Below are 21,646 nucleotides of genomic sequence, written 5' to 3' on the forward strand. Positions count from 1 at the left end.
CTTGATCTCGTTTGCCATCCTCATTGACTCCAGACTCAGAGAAAGACTTTCTCTTAAGGAGCGCTTGCGGAAGCCTCTTGTACATTTTCCTCCGAGCTTTGTAGTCCCACCCATGCCTCCCTCACCTCCCATGCCTCCTGGTACCTAGTTGGTCAGTGAAGATGAACCCATGCACCTAGGCTTCTCGCGTCTCTGTGGATGAGAGAGCCTTTAGGAGGAGGGAGAGATTGTGCCTTTGTTGCCAGGCAGATCACTTTTTGAAGTCTTGTCCTACCCGTCCAGGGAACGCCCAAACCTTGAGGTCCTGTCATGGACAGACCGTAGGTGGCATTGTTTCGTCCCCAGTTATCCAGAAGGATAAGCCCCTGGTTTTGGTCACCCTTTCTTGGGCTGAGTCGTCACTCCACTTGCCATTGAGGCTCTTGACGGGAGACCTTTTACAGCCTGCCCATGTGACTCATGAGACGGTTCTGTTGTCCATGGCTGTAGGGGCTCTTCACCATGAGATAATCCAATTCCAAGTTATTTCCTCTGGTTATTGGTTATCCTTGGTTACAGAGGCACAACCCCTCTTTTGATTGGTCAAGCCGGTAGTTTGCCTCCCCACCGGCCTTATGATTGCGCAATTGACCTTCAACCTGGTGCCATACTTCCTCGTGGCCAGGTTTACCCTGTGTCGGTCTTGGAGGATAAGGCCATGGAGGAGTATGTTGCTGACACACTTTCTCGAGGTTTCATCCGCAAGTCCTCGTCTCCTGCTGGTGCTGGTTACTTCTTTGTGAAAACGAAGAGCGGTGAACTGAGACCTTGTATAGATTATAGGGGTCTCAATCGTGTCACGGTTTAAGAATGCCTACCCTATTCCATTGATTACAGAATTATTTGACCGCCTCAAGGGAGCAACGGTTTTCACAAAGCTTGACCTGAGAGGGGCATACAATCTCGTGCACATTAAGGAGGGCGACGAGTGGAAAACTGTATTTAATACCAGAACAGGCCATTATGAATATCTGATAATGCCTTTTGGCCTTTGTAACGCCTCAGCAGTTTTCCAGGAATTTATTAACAATGTCCTCCGAGATTTGTTGAAATTGTGTGTGGTGGTTTATCTCGATGATATCCTCATATTTTCCAAGTCCCTGGAGAGCCACCACACAGATGTCTGTCATGTACTTCAGAAACTAAGAGAGAACAATCTCTATTGTAAACTGGAGAAGTGCGAGTTCCATCGTGAACAGGTTACATTCCTGGGCTATGTCATTTCCACTGCTGTTTTTTTGATGGACCCAGAGAAACTGTCGGCAGTCCTACAGTGGCCTCGACCCCTTGGGTTTACGTCCGCTGCAGCGTTTCCTGAGCTTTGCCAACTACTATCGGAAGTTTACTCATAACTTCTCATCTCTGGTCAAGCCTCTGACTGATATGACCAGAAAGGACGGTAACCCACAGAGTTGATCTCCGGAGTCCATTAAGGCCTTTGAGACTCTCAAGGCTGCCTTCGTTTCTGCTCCTGTGTTGGCACATCCTGATCCTACATTGCCTTTTATCCTAGAATTTGATGCTTCTGAGACTGGAGTTGGCGCCCTTCTGCCTCAACATCCTAACTCTGAGAGCGCTATGCATCCTTGTGGCTACTTTTCCAAGAAATTGTCAACTATGACATTGGTGACAGAGAGCTGTTGGCGATCATTTTAGCCCTGAAAGAATGGAGACATCTCCTTGAAGGTACCACTGTGCCCGTTCTTATTCTTACTGACCATTAGAATCTTACATTTTTGTCTGAAGCCAAGCGACTCTCTCCCAGAAGGGCGCGATGGCCTCTTTTCTTGTCGAGCTTTAATTACATTGTCTCATTCTTACCCGGTACTAAGAATGTAAAGGCTGATGCCTTGTCACGACAAATTTCCTCCACTTACAAGTCAGAGTCGGTTCCGGTTCCTATGATTCCTCCTGATCGTATCTTGGCTACGGTTCGCACCAGTCTTCTTTTTTGGGTGACAAAATTCTTGCTGCTCAGGCCCATGCTCCTCCTGATAAACCTTGTGACCACTGCTTGTGGCCTAGTCTGCGGGCTAATGTTACTGCCTTCGTAGCTACCTGTCCCGTGTGTGCTCAGAGTAAGACTCCGCGACACCTTCCAGTGGGCCTCCTACAACCCATACCCAATGGAGAGAGTCCCTGGACTTACCTGTCTATGGATTTCATTGTGGAATTGCCCAACTCCCACGGCAACACTGTTATCCTCATGGAGGTTGACCGGTTCTCAAAGATGTCATTGTATTCCACTTAAGAAGTTGCCCACCTCTAAGGAACTGGCTTCCATTTTTGCTCGGTAGATTTTTCGCTTACATGGGCTACCCGAGGTGATTGTCTCGGATAGGGGCAGTCAGTTTGTCTCCCGGTTCTGGCAAGCCTTTTGTACACAGTTTTGAATCCAGCTTGCATTCTCTTCTGCGTATCACCCGCAGTCTAATTGGGCCGCAGAACGAGCCAATCAGTCCTACGTTACTATATTTCTGACCATCATAACTGGTCTGACCTATTACCTTGAGCAGAGTTTGCTCACAACAGTGCCTTGAATTCTGCCTCCCGATTGTCTCCATTTATGGCGAATTATGGTTTCCAACCTTCCATGTTGCCTGGCTCCTTTGTTCTGCAGAGTATTCCTGCATTAGAGGAGCATCTCCGTGGTCTTCGTTCCACTTGGGTACAAGTCTAGGGGGCTTTGCGTCATGCTAATGATAGGTACAGACTCCATGCTGACCGCAGACACCTGCCTGCGCCTTCCTACCAGGTTGGGGACAGGGCCTGGCTGTCAACTCCCAACCTCTGGCTTCGTTTTCCCTCACTGAAGTTTGCACCTCGGTTTATTGGGCCTTTCCGTATCCTTCGCAGGATTAACCCAGTAGCTTACCCATTGGACCTTCCTCCTAGTATGTGCATCTCAAATGTGTTTCATGTCTCCTTTATTGAAACCGTTGGTCCGTAACCGATTTACCACCTCGATGCCACGTCCTCGCCCTATTCAGGTTCGTTTTTGACTCCCGTAGGTTCTGTGGGCGCATACAGTACCTGGGGCATTGGCAGGGGTACGTTCCTGGAGGAACGCTCCTGGATTTCATCCTCTGACTTACATGCCCCTGTCCTCCTCCGCAAGTTCCATAGACGGTTTCCCCTCAAGCCCGGTGTCCCTTCGAGGGAGAGGGGTCATTGAGGGGGGGTACTGTCAGGGCTGGCTTAGCCCTTCCTTCTGTGAGCTGGCCACTCAGCTGTCGGCTAATTGCCAGCTCTTTTCTCTTTCCACAGTTACCAGCTTTTCCCGATGATGCTAGTCTGACCTGCCTATTTAAAGCCTTCCAGCTTACTCTTTACTTTGCCTTTCGTGTTGGTCTGATCACTAGGAACCATCTCCTGCTGTTTGTTTCAAGACTGGCTTGCTGACATCCCTCCTGGCTTCTATCCTGCTCGCAGTTGCTCTCCTTGGATCCCTGACGTCTGGACTGGCTGATTACCCGATCTGGTTTATGAACTTTGGACTGGCTGACTACCCGATCTGGCTTTTGGGCTCTGGCTATGCTTGACTATGCTTTTTCCTATTTACCTTTTTTATTAATAAACAAGTGTGATTTGATTGTACTTCTTCTGTCTGTCTGTTTCATGGTTCCTGACACTTATTGAATAAGGGTTTGAAGTTTGCGCCTCCTCATGGGCTGAATAAGTTTCAGACTTGCATGGATGTGCATAAATTTACACGTAGGCGGAATATTAAATGGTATATGGTTTCTAAACCAATTTCCACTGATGGTACTTTGAAAGCCGAGTGACAGAATCCATTAGACAAACGCCTCCTTATTTAATCCACTGGGAGCTTTGGCCTCCTCTCTGAATGTCTTCAGGAATGTTGTGTTGAGGGATTTGGATCAATTGCTCCTCAAAAGAGTAAAATCCAATAAGGAAATGGTGTGCGGTCTTAACTCCTTGTGTGAGAAGGATATAGTTATTAGACCGGCTGATAAAGGGGTGCCATTATTTTTTTAGATAGGAAAGATTATTTAACCACTTGCTTACTGGGCACTTAAACCCCCCTCAGTCCCAGACCAATTTTCAGCTTTCAGCGCTGATGCACTTTGAATGACAATTGCGCGGGCATACAACACTGTACCTAAATGAAATTTTTATCATTTTTTTCCCACAAATAGAGCTTTCTTTTGGTGGTATTTAGTTACAGCTCGGAGTTTTATTTTTTGCTAAACAAACAAAAAAAGATGCAAAAAAATAAAAATAAATAAATCATGTTTTAATAGTTTGTTATAAAATTTTGCAAACGGGTCATTTTTCTCCTTCATTGAAGTGCGCTGATTAGGCGGCACTGATGGCTGCATTGGTGGGCACTGATGGGCTGCATTGGTGGGCACTGATGGGCTGCATTGGTGGGCACTGATGGGCTGCATTGGTGGGCACTGATGGGCTGCACTGGTGGGCACTGATGGGCTGCACTGGTGGGCACTGATAGGCATAGTTAAGGCGGCACTGATGGGCACAGATAAGGCGGCACTGATGGGCAAAGATGGGCACAGATAAGATGGCATGGATGGGTGGCACGGATAAGTGGCACGGATGGGTGGCACGGATGGGCACTGATAGGTACCACTGATAGATGGGACTGATGGGCACTGATAGGTGGCTCTGATAGGTGGCACTGATGGGCGGCACTGCTGGGCACTGATGGGCGGCACTGGGTCGCAGCACCTTTGAGGCAGATTGTGGGCACTGTTGGTGGCACTGCTGGATGGCACTGTGGGTGGCATTGTGGGTGGCACTGTAGGTGGCACTGTGGGCACTGATGGGGGGCACTTTTATTCAGGATGGCACGGCGGTGGGCAGGTGGGCACGGGCAGGTGGTCAGCTGTATTGCTGGCCGTGATCGGGACTGATGTCCCGATCACGGCCGCCGGTGATCGGCTTTTTTTCCTCTCCTCACGCTGTCAGCGCGAGGAAGAATAATAGCCGATTACCGGCTCCGTTCTATCACATGATCAGCTGTCATTGGCTGACAGCTGATCACGTGATAAGGGGTCGGGATCGACCCCTTGCACGGATCGGTGATCAGGCGAGTCTCACGGACTCGCCGATCACAGAGCGCGCCGCGCGCGCCCCTCAGGGGCTGCGCAGGCCGCTCGTATCCGGGACGACGTCAATAGACGTAGTCCCGGAAATGTAGGTCCGCGCTGATGCCGTCATTTGGCAATAGCGCGGATCTGTAGTGGTTAAAGGAAATGCATAGGATCCTTGATGACCCTGACACATATAGGTCAGATCCTAAGGTTAAATATAAAAGAATTGGGGACTTTGGTACAGAAGGGTTTTGAGTAGGGCATCCTGGATAAGAAGGAGAAATTGTACTTGGTGCCTAAAGCACCACATACTTCGGTGATATGCTAGCTGCCGAAAATAAACACCCTACCTGCCCCCCGGGATGCCCCGTAGTGAGTGGTATTGATTCTATCACATCCCAGGTGGGCAGGTATATAGATTTTTATCTACATCCACTTATTACTAAGATGCCTTCATATGTCAAAGATTCATGTCATGTGATTAACCTATTAGCCGAGTACACCCCTAGGTTAGGATGGTGGTTAGTGACAGCGGATGTTTCATCTCCATACACGGTGATACCGCATGAATTGGGGCTTTTTGCAGTTGAATATTTTTTAAGGAGAGATTCTTGTTTATTTGATGAAAAGGCTTGCTTTATTATGGAATTGCTCCAATTTGTGGCATCTCTGAAGTATTTCTAGGTTGGGCAGGTTTATAGGCAGGATAGAGGGGTCGCCATGGGGGCTAAGTATGCCCCAAGTTTAGCGAACCTTTTTATGGTTCTCTGGGGGGAGGATGTTGTCTGTCCATCGGAAACCTCAGGTGGTGTTGTGGGCAAGGTACATAGACGACATCCTCCTCCTATGGGATGGCAGCCGAGAGGATTTGGATACCTCGTATGGGTGAATTGAATGCTATTAACAGAGGCTTTTTCCTTAATTATGAGGCTAGCTTAACCAAAATTAATCTTTTAGATCTGAAAATCACAGACGCAACACCCACCCCTCCTATTTATGTTTTGTTCTGCTTTTTGACGAACTGAGGTGCTGCGAGCAGAGTGAGGGGATATAGCCAGTAGGACCGCCCTCTGGGCGGTACTGTGCTTGTTTTTTGTCTTCTGCCTAGTCCTCTCCTAAAGGTGGCGATATAACCCTAAGGTTAAGATTAAGGTGCTGTGTCCGTAAATTTTTCAGAGAAAAGGATTTTACAGTGAGTACTAAAAATCCTATTTTCTTTATAACCTAACCCTGCTTTAAACTTCCCCACAACTTTATCCCTGACCTGTCTGGCGTGTTGGCCTTCACGATCCTATTTGTTCACTAAGGTTCTCTAACCTCTGAGGGCTTCACATAACAGCTGTATTTTTATTGAGATTAAATTACACACAGGTGGACTCTATTTACTAATTGGGTGATTTCTGAAGGTAATTGGTTCCACTAGATTTTAATTGGAGGTATCGGAGTAAAGGGGGCTGAATACCAATGCAGGCCACACTTTTCAGATATTTATTTGTAAAAGTTTAGAAAACCATTTATCATTTTCCTTTCACTTCAAAATTATGTGCAACTTTGTGTTCGTCTATTACATAAAATCACAAGCTACATTTACGTTTTTGGTTGTAATCTCACAAAAGGTGGAAAATTTCAAGGGGTGTGAATACTTTTTTCGGGGAACTGTACATATTTCATAGTACCTTTTTTTTTTGTTGTCTTCAATCAGTTATTCATGTGCTGACTTCATCTCCTGAAATGCCTCCTTTCAGTACCTCTGTAGTTCAGGAGGCAGGCCCTGTGGATTCTTTGATGCAGCAAGGAAATTGTGAATACAAATGTGGAGATCTTCACATTTACCCTATTTATTGGTGTCTAACACGCACCTTCATTTTAAGAGGGAAGTTTCAGGGGAAATTTTTTTTTTTTTAAGCGGGATTCCACCCTAAAGTGGAACCTCCGCTGATCGGATCCCTCCCCCCCTCCGGTGTCACAATTGACACCTTTCAGGGGGGAGGGGGGTGGAGATACCTGTCAAAGACAGGTATTTACACCCACTTCCGGGCATAGACTCCCGTGGGAGTCTACGCCATTTCCTGCCCTGCCGCGCTGTCTGCTGGGACACACACGTGTCCCAGTGACAGCTCGGAGATTTCCTATTGCGCGGCGCAACTCGCGCATGCGCAGTAGGGAACCGGGAAGTGAAGCCGATTCGCTTCACTTCCTGATTCCCTCACCTAGAATGGTGGCGGTAGCAGCCGAGAGATCGATCGGCCTCGGCTGCCGGCATCGCTGGAACCCGGGACAGGTGAGTGTCCATTTATTAAAAGTCAGCAGCTGTAGTATTTATAGCTGCTGGCTTTAATATTTTTTTTTTTTGGTGGAATCCCTCTTTAAATAAACAACTTTGAATTAAAATAAGGGTCAGTGCCCATCAATGCAGCCTGATTAGTGCCCATCTGCAGCCTCCTCATCTCCCATCAATGCAGTCTAAACAATGCTCATCTGCAGCCTCAATGCAGCCTGATCAATGCCCATCTCATCAATGCAGCCTGATTAATGCCCATTTTTAGCCTCAATGCTCATCTGCAACCATCTTTTATCAATGCAGCCTGAACAGTGCAGGAAATTACCGAGCAGTCGTTTACTCGGCAGTCACACACACACACACACACACACACACACACTCCTGCCTCCACCATTGGATTTGGACCACTTCCTGTGATAGTCAGAACACTGGTCCAATGGCGGAGGCGGGACTGTGTGTGTGACGCGGGAGCTGAGTAAATGGGAGATGACGGCTCGGTGAATTCTAGGGACACTAGTCCCCTCTCCGAGGTACTATCAGTGTATAACACGCACCCCTGATTTGCTCCCTATTGTCAGGAGGAAAAAGTGCGTGTTATACACCCATGAATATGGTAGTTTACAAACTTTAAAGTGGTTGTAAACCCTTACAAACCACTTTGACCTACAGGTAAGCCTAGATTAAGGCTTACCTGTAGGTCCAAAAAATATCTCCCAAACCTATACGGTTTAGGAGATATTTGCCCGAAGATGGGCACCGCTATCTACGGCGCATGCGCCGTAGACAGCGGCGCGCAGGCGCACTGAGCGGGGCATCGTTGATGACGGTAATGTCGCGAGTCTCGGCTCCCGTGCGCATGCGCGGGAGTGACGTCATCGCTGCTCCGGCGCTGTGCTTCGCCGGAGCAGCAAGACCCACGTAGACCCACCAAGAAGATGGACGCTCGGAACTACAGGGGACAGCGGTGACTTCGCTGGCTCCTGTGTCAGGTAAGTGACACATAATGGACTACTATGCGATGCATAGTAGTCCATTATGCTTTGCCTTTACAGGGAATGAAAGAGGAAGTAAACTCATCAGGGTTTTCTTCCTCTTTAAGATCGTTCAGATTAATAGGAGTAGGCTAAAAATTACTTATGTCCATGGGTACAGTTTAATTTTTCATTTTTGTCATCAGGAAACTTCTGGATCCGGGATTGGCACAGGGTTCTAAACAAACAATGTTTCTGAATCTTCTCTACAAATCTTTGAAAGCTGATGTGGCACTGAAGAGGGTAAAGGCATTTGTGAAGAGGTTGCTGCAAGTCACCTGCTGCCAAAAGCCTACGTTCATCTGTGGAGCATTGTACCTAATCTCTGAGATTATTAAACTTAAACCTGGATTGAGAGTCTTGTTGGAGGAAAATGGGGTACGTACCTAAGTGTAATATGAAGTCTATATGTAGTTAAGAGGTCAGCTCCTGTGTTTACGGCACCAACGTCCCCGTAAAGATATAGAGAAACCAAAGTAGGGGGGATGGAACTTTATTGGTGAAACTGGTATAAGTATGTACCAAATTGAATAAACTCACAATTTATTAAAGTTACAAGGGTAATTAACACTTTTATACAATACATGAACAGCTTTATGGTCATTCAAGATGGTTGTTGTAGCTCCTATAGTTGTCTTAATCCTACATGTTTTGCCGAATGGCTTCCTCAGTAACAAACATGGTTTTGTGGCTACTATATGAATGAACAGAAAGCAAATTACAAACGACACATGTAATGTTATATCAGTAAATACCAACACTATTCATGGCGTATACAATAAATTGAGTGCATGAAGGAATCTTATCCATTGGCAAGAATTCAGTTAATGGAATCCTACCTCAATGAATTCAGTTAATGGAATCCTACCTCAATGATAGAAAGTAAAACCCAGTTATTGCCAAGCACACTGAAATAGGAGTCTGTTCGGGTGGCCCAGAAAAGGCCAGATGTAACAGGTTAGAACCGGCCAAAAATGCCAGATCTCACAGGGAGGGATAAAGCCTGAAGTGTGTGTGTGTGTGTGTGTGTGTGTGTGTGTGTGTGTATGTATATATGTATGTGTGTGTGTGTATATATTTATTTATTTTTTGTTCCAAAATTACTTAGAACCACCAAATGCAATTTTTTGGGAAAAAATTACTTTAATAAATAAATAAAATAAAAATAAAAAACATTAAATTTAGCCCATTTTTTTTTTGTATAATGTGAAAGATTTTATGTTGCGAGAATCGTGATCTTTTTCTTCTAAGCAAAACAAAATGTGATTCTGACAGAATCGTGCAGCTCTAATATATACATACACCAGGGGTTGACAAATTTGCTTGGAATCTAGGAGCCAGCTAAAAAAGTTAGGAGCCGGGTCCGTGACGGCGATCTGGACCTGTCCCTGGCCTGACATGGAGACAAGTGAGGGGAAGATAGCCCCAAGCCCCTCACCTGTCTCCAAGTCATTGCCCCCCATAGCTCTTAGAGGGACATTTTATTTATTTTTTTTCAAATGACAATTTTTTTTTTAAATTGCATTTTAGTGTAAATTGAGATGTGAGGTCTCTCTGACCCCAGATCTCATATACAAGAGGACCTGTCATGCTTTTTTCTATTACAAGGGATTTTTACATTCCTTGTAATAGGAACAAAAGTGACACATTTTTTTTTTTTTTAAAGAACAGTGAAAAAAATAAAAATAAAAGTTAAAATAAAAAAAAAATAGAGACCTCCTCTGTAACTTAAAAAGTGCAACCTGTAGAATTTTTTAAATGTCGCCTATGGAGATTTTAAAGGGTAAAAGTTTGTCGCCATTCGATGAGCTTTATTAAATACATTTTCCCCAAAAAAGTGCGCTTGTAAGTCCGCTGTGCAAATACGGTGTGACAGACAGTATTGCAACGACCACCATTTTATTCTCTAGGGTGTTAGAATAAAATATATATATAATTTTTAGGGGTTCTGAGTAAAGGGAAGGAAAATAGGCTGGCAGGCAGGGAAAATTAGCATTGCATCCATTAGCATTGCTGGTTGTAATTCCAACGGCCACCACAAGAGGGCGCCAGATTACAGAAGGAACCATAGGATCGTAGAAGGCCTCAAAGCCGGGGGCTAAATTACCGGCCGGCGGCGGCGCGGCCCGACGCGATCGCGCCGGGGGGGCCGCGGAGACAGCATACCCCCAGCTGTGCTGCCCCAGGCGCCAGGTCTGGAATTCTAGTCGCAAATGCGACCGGGCGCCCGGGTTTTGTCGAGCCCTGACATACACACACACGATATAGCCTAGAGATTAATAAGACAATGTATAACTGGTTTATTACCTTTTCTATTAACTATATACAGTTGTGCTCATAAGTTTACAGAATTTGATTGCTGGCCATTTTTCAGAGAATATGTACAACACACAAACTTTTCTTTCACTCATGGTTAGTGTTTTGCTGAAGCCATTTATTATCAATCAACTATGTTTATTCTTTTAAAATCATAATGGCAACAGAAACTACCCAAATGCCCTGATCAAAAGTTTACATATCCCAGTTCTTAATACTGTGTATTGCCCCCTTTAACATCAATGACAGCTTGAAGTCTTTTGTGGTATTTGTGGATGAGGCTCTATCTTCTCAGATGGTAAAGCTGCCCATTCCTCTTGGCAAAAAGCCTCCCAGGTCCTGTAAATTCATGGACTGTCCTGTAGAGCTGCATGATTCTGGCCAAAATCAGAATCGCAATTGTTTTGCTTAGAATAAAAAGATCACAATTCCCTCAATTCTTGTGGCGTAAAATCTTTCACATTATACATTTTATTTATATATATATATATATATATATATATATATATATATATATATATATATATATATATATATATATATATATATATATATATATATATATATATATATATATATATATATATATTATTTTTTTTTTTTTTTTTTTTTTTAATTCATTACATTTAAAAAAAAAAAATGCATTTGAAAGACCGCTGTGCATATACAGTGTGACATAAAATATTGCAAAACCACCATTTTATTAAGGGTGTCTAATAAATAAATATATATATATATTCTAGCAAAAAAAAAAAAAAAAAGATTAACTTGAAACCAACAAATGTCCGAAAAAGGTTTAGTGTTTAAGTGGTTAAACTTTTTTCACTTACTCACAGACTCACACTCTATTGTTGACAAATTGTTTACTATGTTTATACTTAACCACCTCGCGCTCGCCCTATAGCCGAATGATGGCCGTAGAGAAGGCGCGTTCGTCCGGGAGGCCGTCCCTGGACGTCCTAATGTTTACTTCCGCAATGCGCGCCGCCGCGGGCGCGCATCGCGGAAGTTCTGTGTTCGCCATGTCCCCCGGGGACAGGCAAACACAGATCGCTGTAAACGGCCAATCACAGCGGCCGTTTACAGCGTGATCGGCGTGTCCAATGGGAGATGATCTCGTATGTAAACATATGAGATCATCTCTCAGCGCCGCTCTCCCTCCTCACACAGACAGTGTGAGAGGGGAGAGATGAACGGCTGCAACGGCAGCCGTTCTGCCTTGAGTTGGAAAAAAAAAAGTGCCATCCTCCCCCAGCAGTGCCACGTATAAGTGCCATCTGTCATCAGTGCCACGTATAAGTGCCATCTGTCATCAGTGCCACGTATAAGTGCCATCTGTCATCAGTGCCACGTATAAGTGCCATCTGTCATCAGTGCCACGTATAAGTGCCATCTGTCATCAGTGCCACGTATAAGTGCCATCTGTCATCAGTGCCACGTATAAGTGCCATCTGTCATCAGTGCCACGTATAAGTGCCATCTGTCATCAGTGCCACGTATAAGTGCCATCTGTCATCAGTGCCACGTATAAGTGCCATCTGTCATCAGTGCCACGTATAAGTGCCATCTGTCATCAGTGCCACGTGTCATCAGTGCCACTTATCAGTGCCACGTGTCATCAGTGCCACTTATCAGTGCCACGTGTCATCAATGCCACTTATCAGTGCCATCTGTCATCAATGCCACTTATCAGTGCCATCTGTCATCGGTGGCACGTATTAGTGCCATCTGTCATCGGTGGCACGTATTAGTGCCACGTGTCTTAAGTGCCACGTATTAGTTTCACGTATAAGTGCCATCTGTCATCAGTGCCACATATTCGTGCCATCTGTCATCATTGCCACCTGTCATCAGTGTCACGTGTCATTGTCCTGGTGCTTCAAAAGTGTAATAAATAGTCAACAAGTTAGATGTGTAATTTATGTTCCTAGAACACGTGATGGCGCTACCTGCATGTTGGGCCTCTCTATGTGGCCAGGCTGTGAAAAAGTCCCACACGTGGTATTGTAATACTCAGGAGGAGTAGCAGAATTTTTTGGGTGGTGTGATTTGTGGTATACACATGCCACGTGAGAGAAATAACCTATTACAATGACAATTTTGTGGAGAAAAAAAAATGAAAAATCTTAATTTTGCAAAGAATTGTGGGGAAAAAATGACAACATCAAAAAGCTCACTATGCTTCTTACTAAATACCTTGGAATGTCTACTTTCCAAAAAGTTGTATTTGTACTTTCATGACTTGTTCGGGTTGCAAGAAGCGAGATAGGCCACCAGTACATCAGATGTGATCAATTTTGTGCGTTTCACACCACAGCTTGTAGACTCTCTAACTTTCACAAAGACCAAATAATATCCACTAATTTGGGTTATTTTTACCAAAGATATGTAGCAGTATAAATTGTGGCCAAAATTTATGAAGAAAAATTAATAATTTGCATAATTCTGTCACAGAAACAAAGAAATATGCGTTTTTTTTCAAAATTTTCGGTCTTTTTTCATTTATAGCGCAAAAAATAAAAACCCCAGAGGTGATCAAATACCACCAAAAGAAAGCTCTATTTGTGGGGAAAAAAAGGACAAAAAATTCATTTGGGTACAGTGTTGCATGACTGAGTAATTGTCATTCAAAGTGTGAGAGCACCGAAAGCTGAAAATTGGTCTGGGCAGGAAGGGTGTTTAAGTGCCCAGTAAGCAAGTGGTTAATTAAACTGCTAAAGAATGTTGTGAGTCTTGGCAGACTGCCCAGTTTTTCTCTTTTCTTTTGAGGGCTTCAGGAGAACAGAGAGAATTCTTTGCAGAGAAAGAATTGTGAAACACTTTAGTCAAGATCGCGATAACGATTCTTGACAATCGTGCAGCTCTACTGTCTTATAAAAAATACTGCGCTACATCCAAATACGTGGATATATTAAAAAAAGCTGCAACTAAACATCATCAAATATCCTTATGGCTAGCATGAAATAATATAAAAATAAAGTTGTGCTACTAAATGTGTAAGTGAAATAAATGAATAACAAAGAAAATTAAAATAAACCCATCAGTTAAATTGTCCTTTCTGATTAACGTGCAATAAGCCCAAAGAAATAGTGATTATAATGTCCTTGATAGAAACACTGAAGATGAACCCCGGCGGCGGTAATTAGCAGGAAACAAATCCTTTCAATAGTGGTATCTGAGGGTCCTTAACTGATCGGTTGGACTCCCGCATGAGCGGAGTCAACTGGGCAGGCAGACACAGTCCTCTGCGAGGACACTTGGAACATCTGAAGGCACAAACTCCGCTGACGGAATCCAGAAATGAACGAGGGGACACGAACGGCGATGGACAGACGGACTCGCCAATCGCCACTGCAATCCAGCATGATTCACCAGGAAGGGATCCAAATTGCTCAGGTCAACAAGACAGCTTGTCAGCTGGTAAATCAGCTTGATCTGAGAAGAAAAAACAGACACACTAGGACCAACCGGCCACAAGTGCGGGTAGAAAGGGGGAAAAAGAAAAACGAACTCCAATAGTGAATTCCCATTGATATCAAAAAATTAAATTTAATAGAAAAAAGGACCGATGTTTGTTTTAACCCACTAGCAGCCACATTACATGGTGATATTATGCAGAAAGCACATATTAAAAAAAAAATAAAAAAAAAAAAAAGTTTGCAAAGTAAAATTGTGCAAAAATAAAACATATAACACCCATGTATGAGGGTCACATGAAGCGTGACCCTCGACATGTTTCGTAATACTTTACGTCTTCCTAGAGCACAGGTGATATGTTGATCAGTCACTTAAATACATTCAGGCCCAAGCCAAGTCTCTTTCACATGGGCACCATATTGAGACACCCATTTTACAAAACCTAACCTCGTTATCATATGGGCGCCATATTGGGACTCCCAGGGCTGAAGTTTCAACATGGGAATGAACCAGACCATTGGTTAATACCATTTTTATAGTTGCCAACATCTATGTAGTTAATGAATTGATTAATGGGAATGGATACAACCCAAACTACAACTCCCAAAAACCCATGGGTCTACTCTATTTTTAAGAACAATACCCAATGACATAGGTCCCTCCCCCAGCCATAAGCGGGGAGTGGGGACGACCCCTGTTTGTACATCTTATACGGGCAATATGGATCTCGACCATATTGCCCGTATAAGATAAGGTTGAGATCCATATTGCCCGTATAACCAGAAGTTGGTACTGGTTGATACAGAATAAAAACAAGAAACTTAGAGCTCTCATTAATATAACATCATAATGTATATAACATATTAGATCCCTATTACTGCTGGGACAAAGGGGGCGACGTTTCACTTTATGCTTCCTCAGGACCTTTACTACCTAGACTGTAAGCAGAGGAATTCTGTTTAGGAGAAGAGGGAAACATCATGGTTCACCAAGGATATATAATGCAGCAAAACATTTAGTAATATAGTCCCCATAAATACTATGGAGAACAGTCTAATATGAGTGCAACTCGCATATCAGAGAGAGCGCTCATACATGTAACATGCCATGTGCTATCCAAAGGAGCCTAGGTCAGTGATATCCTCCCCAGATACATCAGCCAATAAATCTACATGCTACATTCTATAAGAGGTTCAGTAAGTAAAATCGGTCTGCAAAAAATAAGCATAGTAATAATAGGTTTCAGTCACCAAAATATTACACTACTAACTGGACAGAAGTATCCCCAGAGTCACTAGCAATTGATGCTGCTATATCCCCTGTAAACAAAAACTCGACTTGTCCTGTAGACAATGCGCAAATGTTGAAGGGTCCAACAGATAAAAAGTTTGAATTTCTTTTTAAGAACAACATTGCTCTTGCGGGTTCGGTCATTCAGCCAGTACTAGAGGTGATAGGAGTATCTCAGTCCATAAAGGACCAGTTTGTAGAGGTACTCAAAATTATTCCTGCTCAGCAGGCCTAGCAGATGGCTGGCATATCGGAGGCACTGTGTTTCACAGTGGATGCTATGAAAGATTCTATTATACAAGCCTCATGGTTTATGCTAGGGCTGATACATATGTGCAGAGTCTGTGGTTGAGAAATTGGTCAGCCGAAGCGCCATTTAAAAAGCTCTTGGCCAGTTTCCCATTTAATGGTGAACGGTTGTTTGGAAACGATCTGGATAAGTATATCCAAAGAATTTCTATTGGGGAAAAGTTCAATAAAGTATCAATAAAGAAGTTTAAACGTTTTTCCTTTTTTAAACGTGCATTTTCTCCAGTGCCAGGAGCATCTGCCTCCAGGTAGTCTTGACGGCTTCCACCGTCAGGTTCAAGAGGAAGACCTCAAGGGCAGTTCCAGGGCCAAAAGAGGACTTGGGGCAGGAAGCCCATAAAGCAAAATACTAAAGCCTCCTTATGAAGGGGCGCCCGACTCGCTAGAGTGGGGGGAAGGCTTCTACGCTTTTCAAAAATCTGGCAGGAACATTATCAGGACAGATGGGTGGCTTCCTCAATTTCTCTAGGTTACAAACTAAAATTCTGAGAATTCCCATTGTCTCCTCATTTTTTAGGGTCAAACGTTCCCAGAGACCCAGGGAAAAGGAAGGCTTTCTGGATCATCTCTGGTCTCAAAGTGATATTGGAGGTTCCCACAGAAGAGCAGGGATCACGGTTTTATTCAAACCTCTTCACGGTACCAAAACCAAACTGGAAGCCAAGACCCATTTTAGATCTCAAGGATCTAAACCGGCACTTGAATAACCGTTCCTTCTGCATGGCGTCAATCTGATAGGTTGTCTCCATTCTACAAGGAGGAGACTTTTTTGCATCGATCGACATCAAAGCTGCCTATCTAAATGTGCCAATTTTTCCAGATCATCAGACATTTCTACGATTCGAGGTAGAAAATCGTCATTTTCAGTTTGTCGCTCTGCCTTTTGGTCTAACCACCACACCTCGAGTGTTCTCAAAGCTCCTGGCCCCTCCTTTAGCCAGGTTAATGGCTCAGGGTATACAAAATTCTAGCCTATCTAGACGATTTCTCTTAGTAGATCAGTCAGTTACCTGTCTAAACCAAGGTTTAGTCTCAGCTGTGAGTTACCTAGAATTTCTAGGCTGGATTCTCACCCTTAAAAGAATCTTCCTTAAAACCATCAAGGAGATTGCAGTACTTGGGGCTGATCATAGATACAGTTCAAAAGAAGGTATTCTTACCCCAGGGAGAAGGATCAGTTCCATAAAGGAACTGATTCGGCTTATCAAAACATAGAAAGCCTTCCATTCCGCTTTGCGTGAAATTGTTAGGAAAGATGGTGTCCTCCTTCCAAGCCATTCTTTATGCGCAGTTTCATTCAAGACTGCTGCAGAACAGTATTCTGTTGACTTGGAACAAGAAGGTCCAGGCTTTGCATCTTCCAATGCGCTTATTCCCAGAGGTGCGTCAAAGCCTCAATTGGTGGTTGATATCCAGCAAACTTCAACAGGGAAAATCCTTTCCACCAGTAGCCTGAAAAGTGGGAACAACGGATGCCAGCCTTCTAGGCTGGAGAGCAGTCCTGGAAGAAGCTTCGATCCAGGGAAAGTGGTCCAAGTCAGAAAGGACCTTGCCCATCATTATTCTAGAAATTCAGGCAGTACATCTGTCCCTATATGTTTCCTCCGGTTCTGCTGCTTCCGTGCCTTCTTCGCAGGATCAAGCAGGAAGGGAAGGAGGTGATTCTGGTGGCCCAGGAAATCTTGGTTTGCAGAGATCATAAAGATGGCGATAGGGGGGGGGGGGGGGGCGTGGCTACCGCGCGGCTGAATGGCAGCCTGAATCTACAGCTCCACTACACAGCCGGGGATTAGCGACGGCAGAGGCGGCGAATCGGAGACCCGAAGCCTCACACTCCATCAGACAACTATGGAGAGCACTCCGAGATGGGCAGAAAGAGGCGAGACACGGTCAGTACAGGGAAACTTCCCCATTTCTTTCCTCCTCGCCGCCACACAAGCGGCCAAGATGGCACCGGCGGATCTTCCCCGGGAGGCTCCAGCGCTTCGTCCCCGGCGCATCCTGGCTCCGGATCCACGGGGGAAGTCGCCTAGCCCGAGGCAGGGTTCCCCAGGACCGACAACCCCACTCTCTCAGAGCCCAGCTAAGAGCAAGCCCAGGCTGTCGGATGATGCCTCACTAGCAGAGATAGGCCCTGATCGAAGCCCTGCTTTAGTTCTCACGGACCCGCATGACTTCTTTCATACGTTCCCTGCCTCAGACCAGCCTGTCTCGGAAACTGTGCTTAAGGACATGTTAACCTCGTTGCGAGCCTCTCTTAATACTGACATCTTACAATGTATGGCCAAAGTTCAAGCTGATGTGACTGATTTGGGCAACAGAGTGGAACATATAGAATGCAAAATGGGCGAATTTGCTTCTTCACACAACATGCTTATTGACGCACATAATGACCGAGACGACCAAATAGAATCGCTCACAGCTAAAATCGCAGACCTTGAGGACCGCACTAGGCGCAACAACCTCAAGATCAGAGGTGTCCCTGAATCAGTTTCAGTGAGCCAACTGAATCAATATGCTTGTGACCTGATTCGCATGGCTATCCCTAATGTACCTGACACAGAAGTAATCATTGACAGGATACATAGATTGCCTAAGCCCTCTTTCATCCAGGATGATGTCCCCTGGGATGTGATAATGAGAGTCCACTTCTTTCACATCAAAGAGCAGCTTGCGGCATGCTTCCGCAAAAAAGAACAACTGCCTGAACGCTTCTCCAACCTCCAATTGTTTGCTGACTTATCCCAATATACATTACAGAAGAGGAAGTCGCTCCTGACGATCACTAAAGCCTTGCGGAACCATGACATTCTGTATCGTTGGGGTTACCCTACTCGTCTGGTCATCTCCAGGGACAACACTATATCAGTGGTCAATAATCTGGAAGAAGGTCTGGCTCTTCTCCGTAAATGGGATATCCTCCCTGCACAGCTACCGGCTTCCCGACAGCAGCTTGCCGTAACACGATCCCAAGAAGATTGGCAAGTAGTCTTCCATAAGAGGAAACATCAAACCCATCGAGACCTCGCCGCCTCTGGCCTACCCACTTGATCTACTCACTCTGCAACCTCCCCCGGCCCTTTGGAGCTTTTCCATGTGAATCCCCTCTTCCATCATGGAACTTGTGCAGTATACCTGCATTCAGACCCCTTTTGAGGTCGCACTCTCCTTTTTACCACGAGACTCAAACTTGGTTTTCTTTTTATCTCTTTTATTTTTCCTTTCTTTTCTGTTCTTCTTTAGTTTCCTGAGCCGAATGTACAACCTCCCGCCATCTGTTGCTTCACACAGTCATTTGGTCATGGCTGGCACGCCATCTCTCCTGACCTCCTACAAGTTTCAAGGGCCACCGGTCTTCATGTCCTCAAAAATGGATCGCAACATCTAATAAGGTACTCTATGCCCTCAAATGCCTATCACTATAACATCTTTTAATGTACGTGGGCTCAACCATCCGGCAAAGCTTGCCTCCCTGTGGAAAGAGGCCCTTAAGTTGGGGAGTGATTTGATATGCATACAGGAAACTCATTTCCATGCCTTGGCCCCCCCCCCAACGTTTACCCACAAGCAATTTCCCCATATCTTCACGGCTTCGGCCTCCTGCAAGCGGAAAGGAGTCCTTATAGCCATTAAGAACTCTGTGGCCTTTAAACTGCATGATATTATTCGAGATCCAGATGGTAGATTTCTGATTCTCATTTGTGATATCAACGGAAGACTTTTAACAATTGTCAATGCATATGCGCCTAATGAACGGCAATTTAAATTTGCTAGAAAATTGTTCTCGACAGTTTCTGGCTTTAAGAAGGGGGCATTGATTGTGGAGACTTTAACCTGACTGCCGACCCCACCATAGATGCCACAGGGAAACGTCCGCGCTCAGTTAAAGCACTCCAACCCCTTTTTCATTCAGAGGATGTGTATGATGTGTGGCGCTGCCAACATGCTGAGGAAAGAGACTTTACCTTTCATTCAGCGCGCCAAAACTCATACTCACGCTTAAACATGATCCTAGTTGATAGGGTTTTACTACAGGCGGTGTCCTCCTCCAGAATCCATGATATTACGTGGTCGGACCATGCACCTGTCTCTGTATGCGTTCTGGAGAAGCACACACCTAGTCCTGCGTACCTCTGGAGAGTTAACTCTCAAGTTTTTAACTCCCCCACAACAAGTGGCGGTCATTGAGAAGCATCTCCAGGAATATTTCAGGTTGAACTCAACTTCTGTATCCAACCCTTTTGTATTGTGGTGTGCCCTTAAGGCCTTTATAAGAGGTATTTTTATTCAAATGTGTTCACATATGAAGAGGCAGGGGCTTCAGCGGCTTGACGAGGTGCTGGAAGAGATTCGCACGACTGAGACCGCCAACAAATCTTGTCCCTTTGTACCCCTAGCTACAAAATTATCTCACCTTCGTACGACACTCAGAACAATGCTCTTAGAACAACATGACAAACATGTTAAAGCCCTTAAACTAACCAGTTTTTCCTCGGGCAATAAAGCAGGTAAATTCCTAGCACGTAGACTGAAAGCCAAGAAATTGAATTCTAAAATAGAATACCTGTTAGACCCCCGCTCAAATGCCAAAACGCTAGACCCGAAGGGCATTGCCAATTCCTTTGCGGCTTATTATAGTAAGCTCTATAATCTAAAAGATGACCCTGAGACTGTGCAACCTCGGTCGGATGAGATATTGTCCTTTCTGGCCTCTCTTCAACTCCCTGAACTTTCTGAAGATCAATTACTAGACCTGAACGCCCCAATCTCCCCCTCAGAAATTTGTAAGGCGATTAAATCGCTACCTTCTGGGAAATCTCCAGGACCTGATGGTCTATCGAATGACTACTATAAGCAGTTTCATGAGACACTTAGCGCGAATCTCTCTCCGGTGTTTGCGGCAGCTGCAGCCTCAGCCTCCTTTCCTACGGAAATGCTACAGGCTCATGTTGTAACTATTCCTAAACCTGGTAAGGATCCAGCTTGTCCAGCTAATTACAGGCCTATATCCTTGCTTAACACAGATGTTAAGTTATATGCTAAAATCATTGCTCATAGGTTGTCATCTATATTGCCCACCCTCATTGATCCTGATCAGACGGGATTTATGAAAGGGCGTCAAGCCTCTGATGCAACCAGATGGGTTATTGATCTGATACAATATGCTGGGTCCGGTCGTGTGCCTTCTCTGCTCCTCTCTTTGGATGCGGAGAAGGCATTCGACCATATCCACTGGGGCTACATGAGAGCTACTCTGGAGAAATTTGGTTTTAAAGGTCCTATTTTGACAGCCATATTGGCACTATACTCCGCCCCCTCAGCGCGAGTCTATACATCCAACACGTTGTCCTCCCCCTTCTCGATTACAAATGGAACCCGCCAGGGATGCCCGTTGTCCCCGAGTATCTTTAATCTATTGATAGAGCCCTTGGCACAGGCAATAAGATCTTCACCCGAGATTACAGGCTTCAACCTAGACACCGACTCCCATGTTATTAACTTGTTCGCGGATGACATTATCATCTTTCTGACAGAACCTAAAACGTCCCTACCCGCGACACACCATCTTCTTGACACCTTTAGTAGAATCTCTTATTATAAAGTTAATTGTAACAAATCTCTTATCCTTAATTTAGGGGTTGAACCTGCTTTATGTAACACTCTACAGGACTCCTTTGCCTACACTTGGAGCGCAGGAGAGATCCCTTACTTAGGAATCCAATTGACTGCCGATGTTAGTCAATTGGCTGATATTAACTACTCCTCCCTGATCAAAAAACTCTCCAGAGAAATCCAGGGTTCCACTAGATATGAACTTTCTTGGATGGGTCGCCTTGCGGCTTTTAAGATGTTTACGCTCCCACAGATCCTATACTTGTTCAGAACAT

At 44.8% G+C, this 21,646-nt stretch overlaps 1 protein-coding gene across 1 annotated transcript in view; it reads left to right on the top strand.

Moving 5' to 3' along the window:
• CEBPZ (CCAAT enhancer binding protein zeta) overlaps window positions 1-21,646 on the top strand; it is a 310,453-nt gene that overhangs the window by 74,050 nt on the left and 214,757 nt on the right. Inside the window, exon 3 of the mRNA XM_077486559.1 lies at window positions 8,573-8,804. Coding sequence (XP_077342685.1) covers window positions 8,573-8,804 — 232 coding nt within the window. The remainder of the gene's footprint in view (window positions 1-8,572; window positions 8,805-21,646) is intronic.

This window comes from Lithobates pipiens, unplaced genomic scaffold (assembly GCF_037356315.1).
Source record: "Lithobates pipiens isolate NorthernLeopardFrog02 unplaced genomic scaffold, aLitPip1_a1.2 Scaffold_18, whole genome shotgun sequence".
Classification (NCBI taxonomy): domain Eukaryota; kingdom Metazoa; phylum Chordata; class Amphibia; order Anura; family Ranidae; genus Lithobates; species Lithobates pipiens.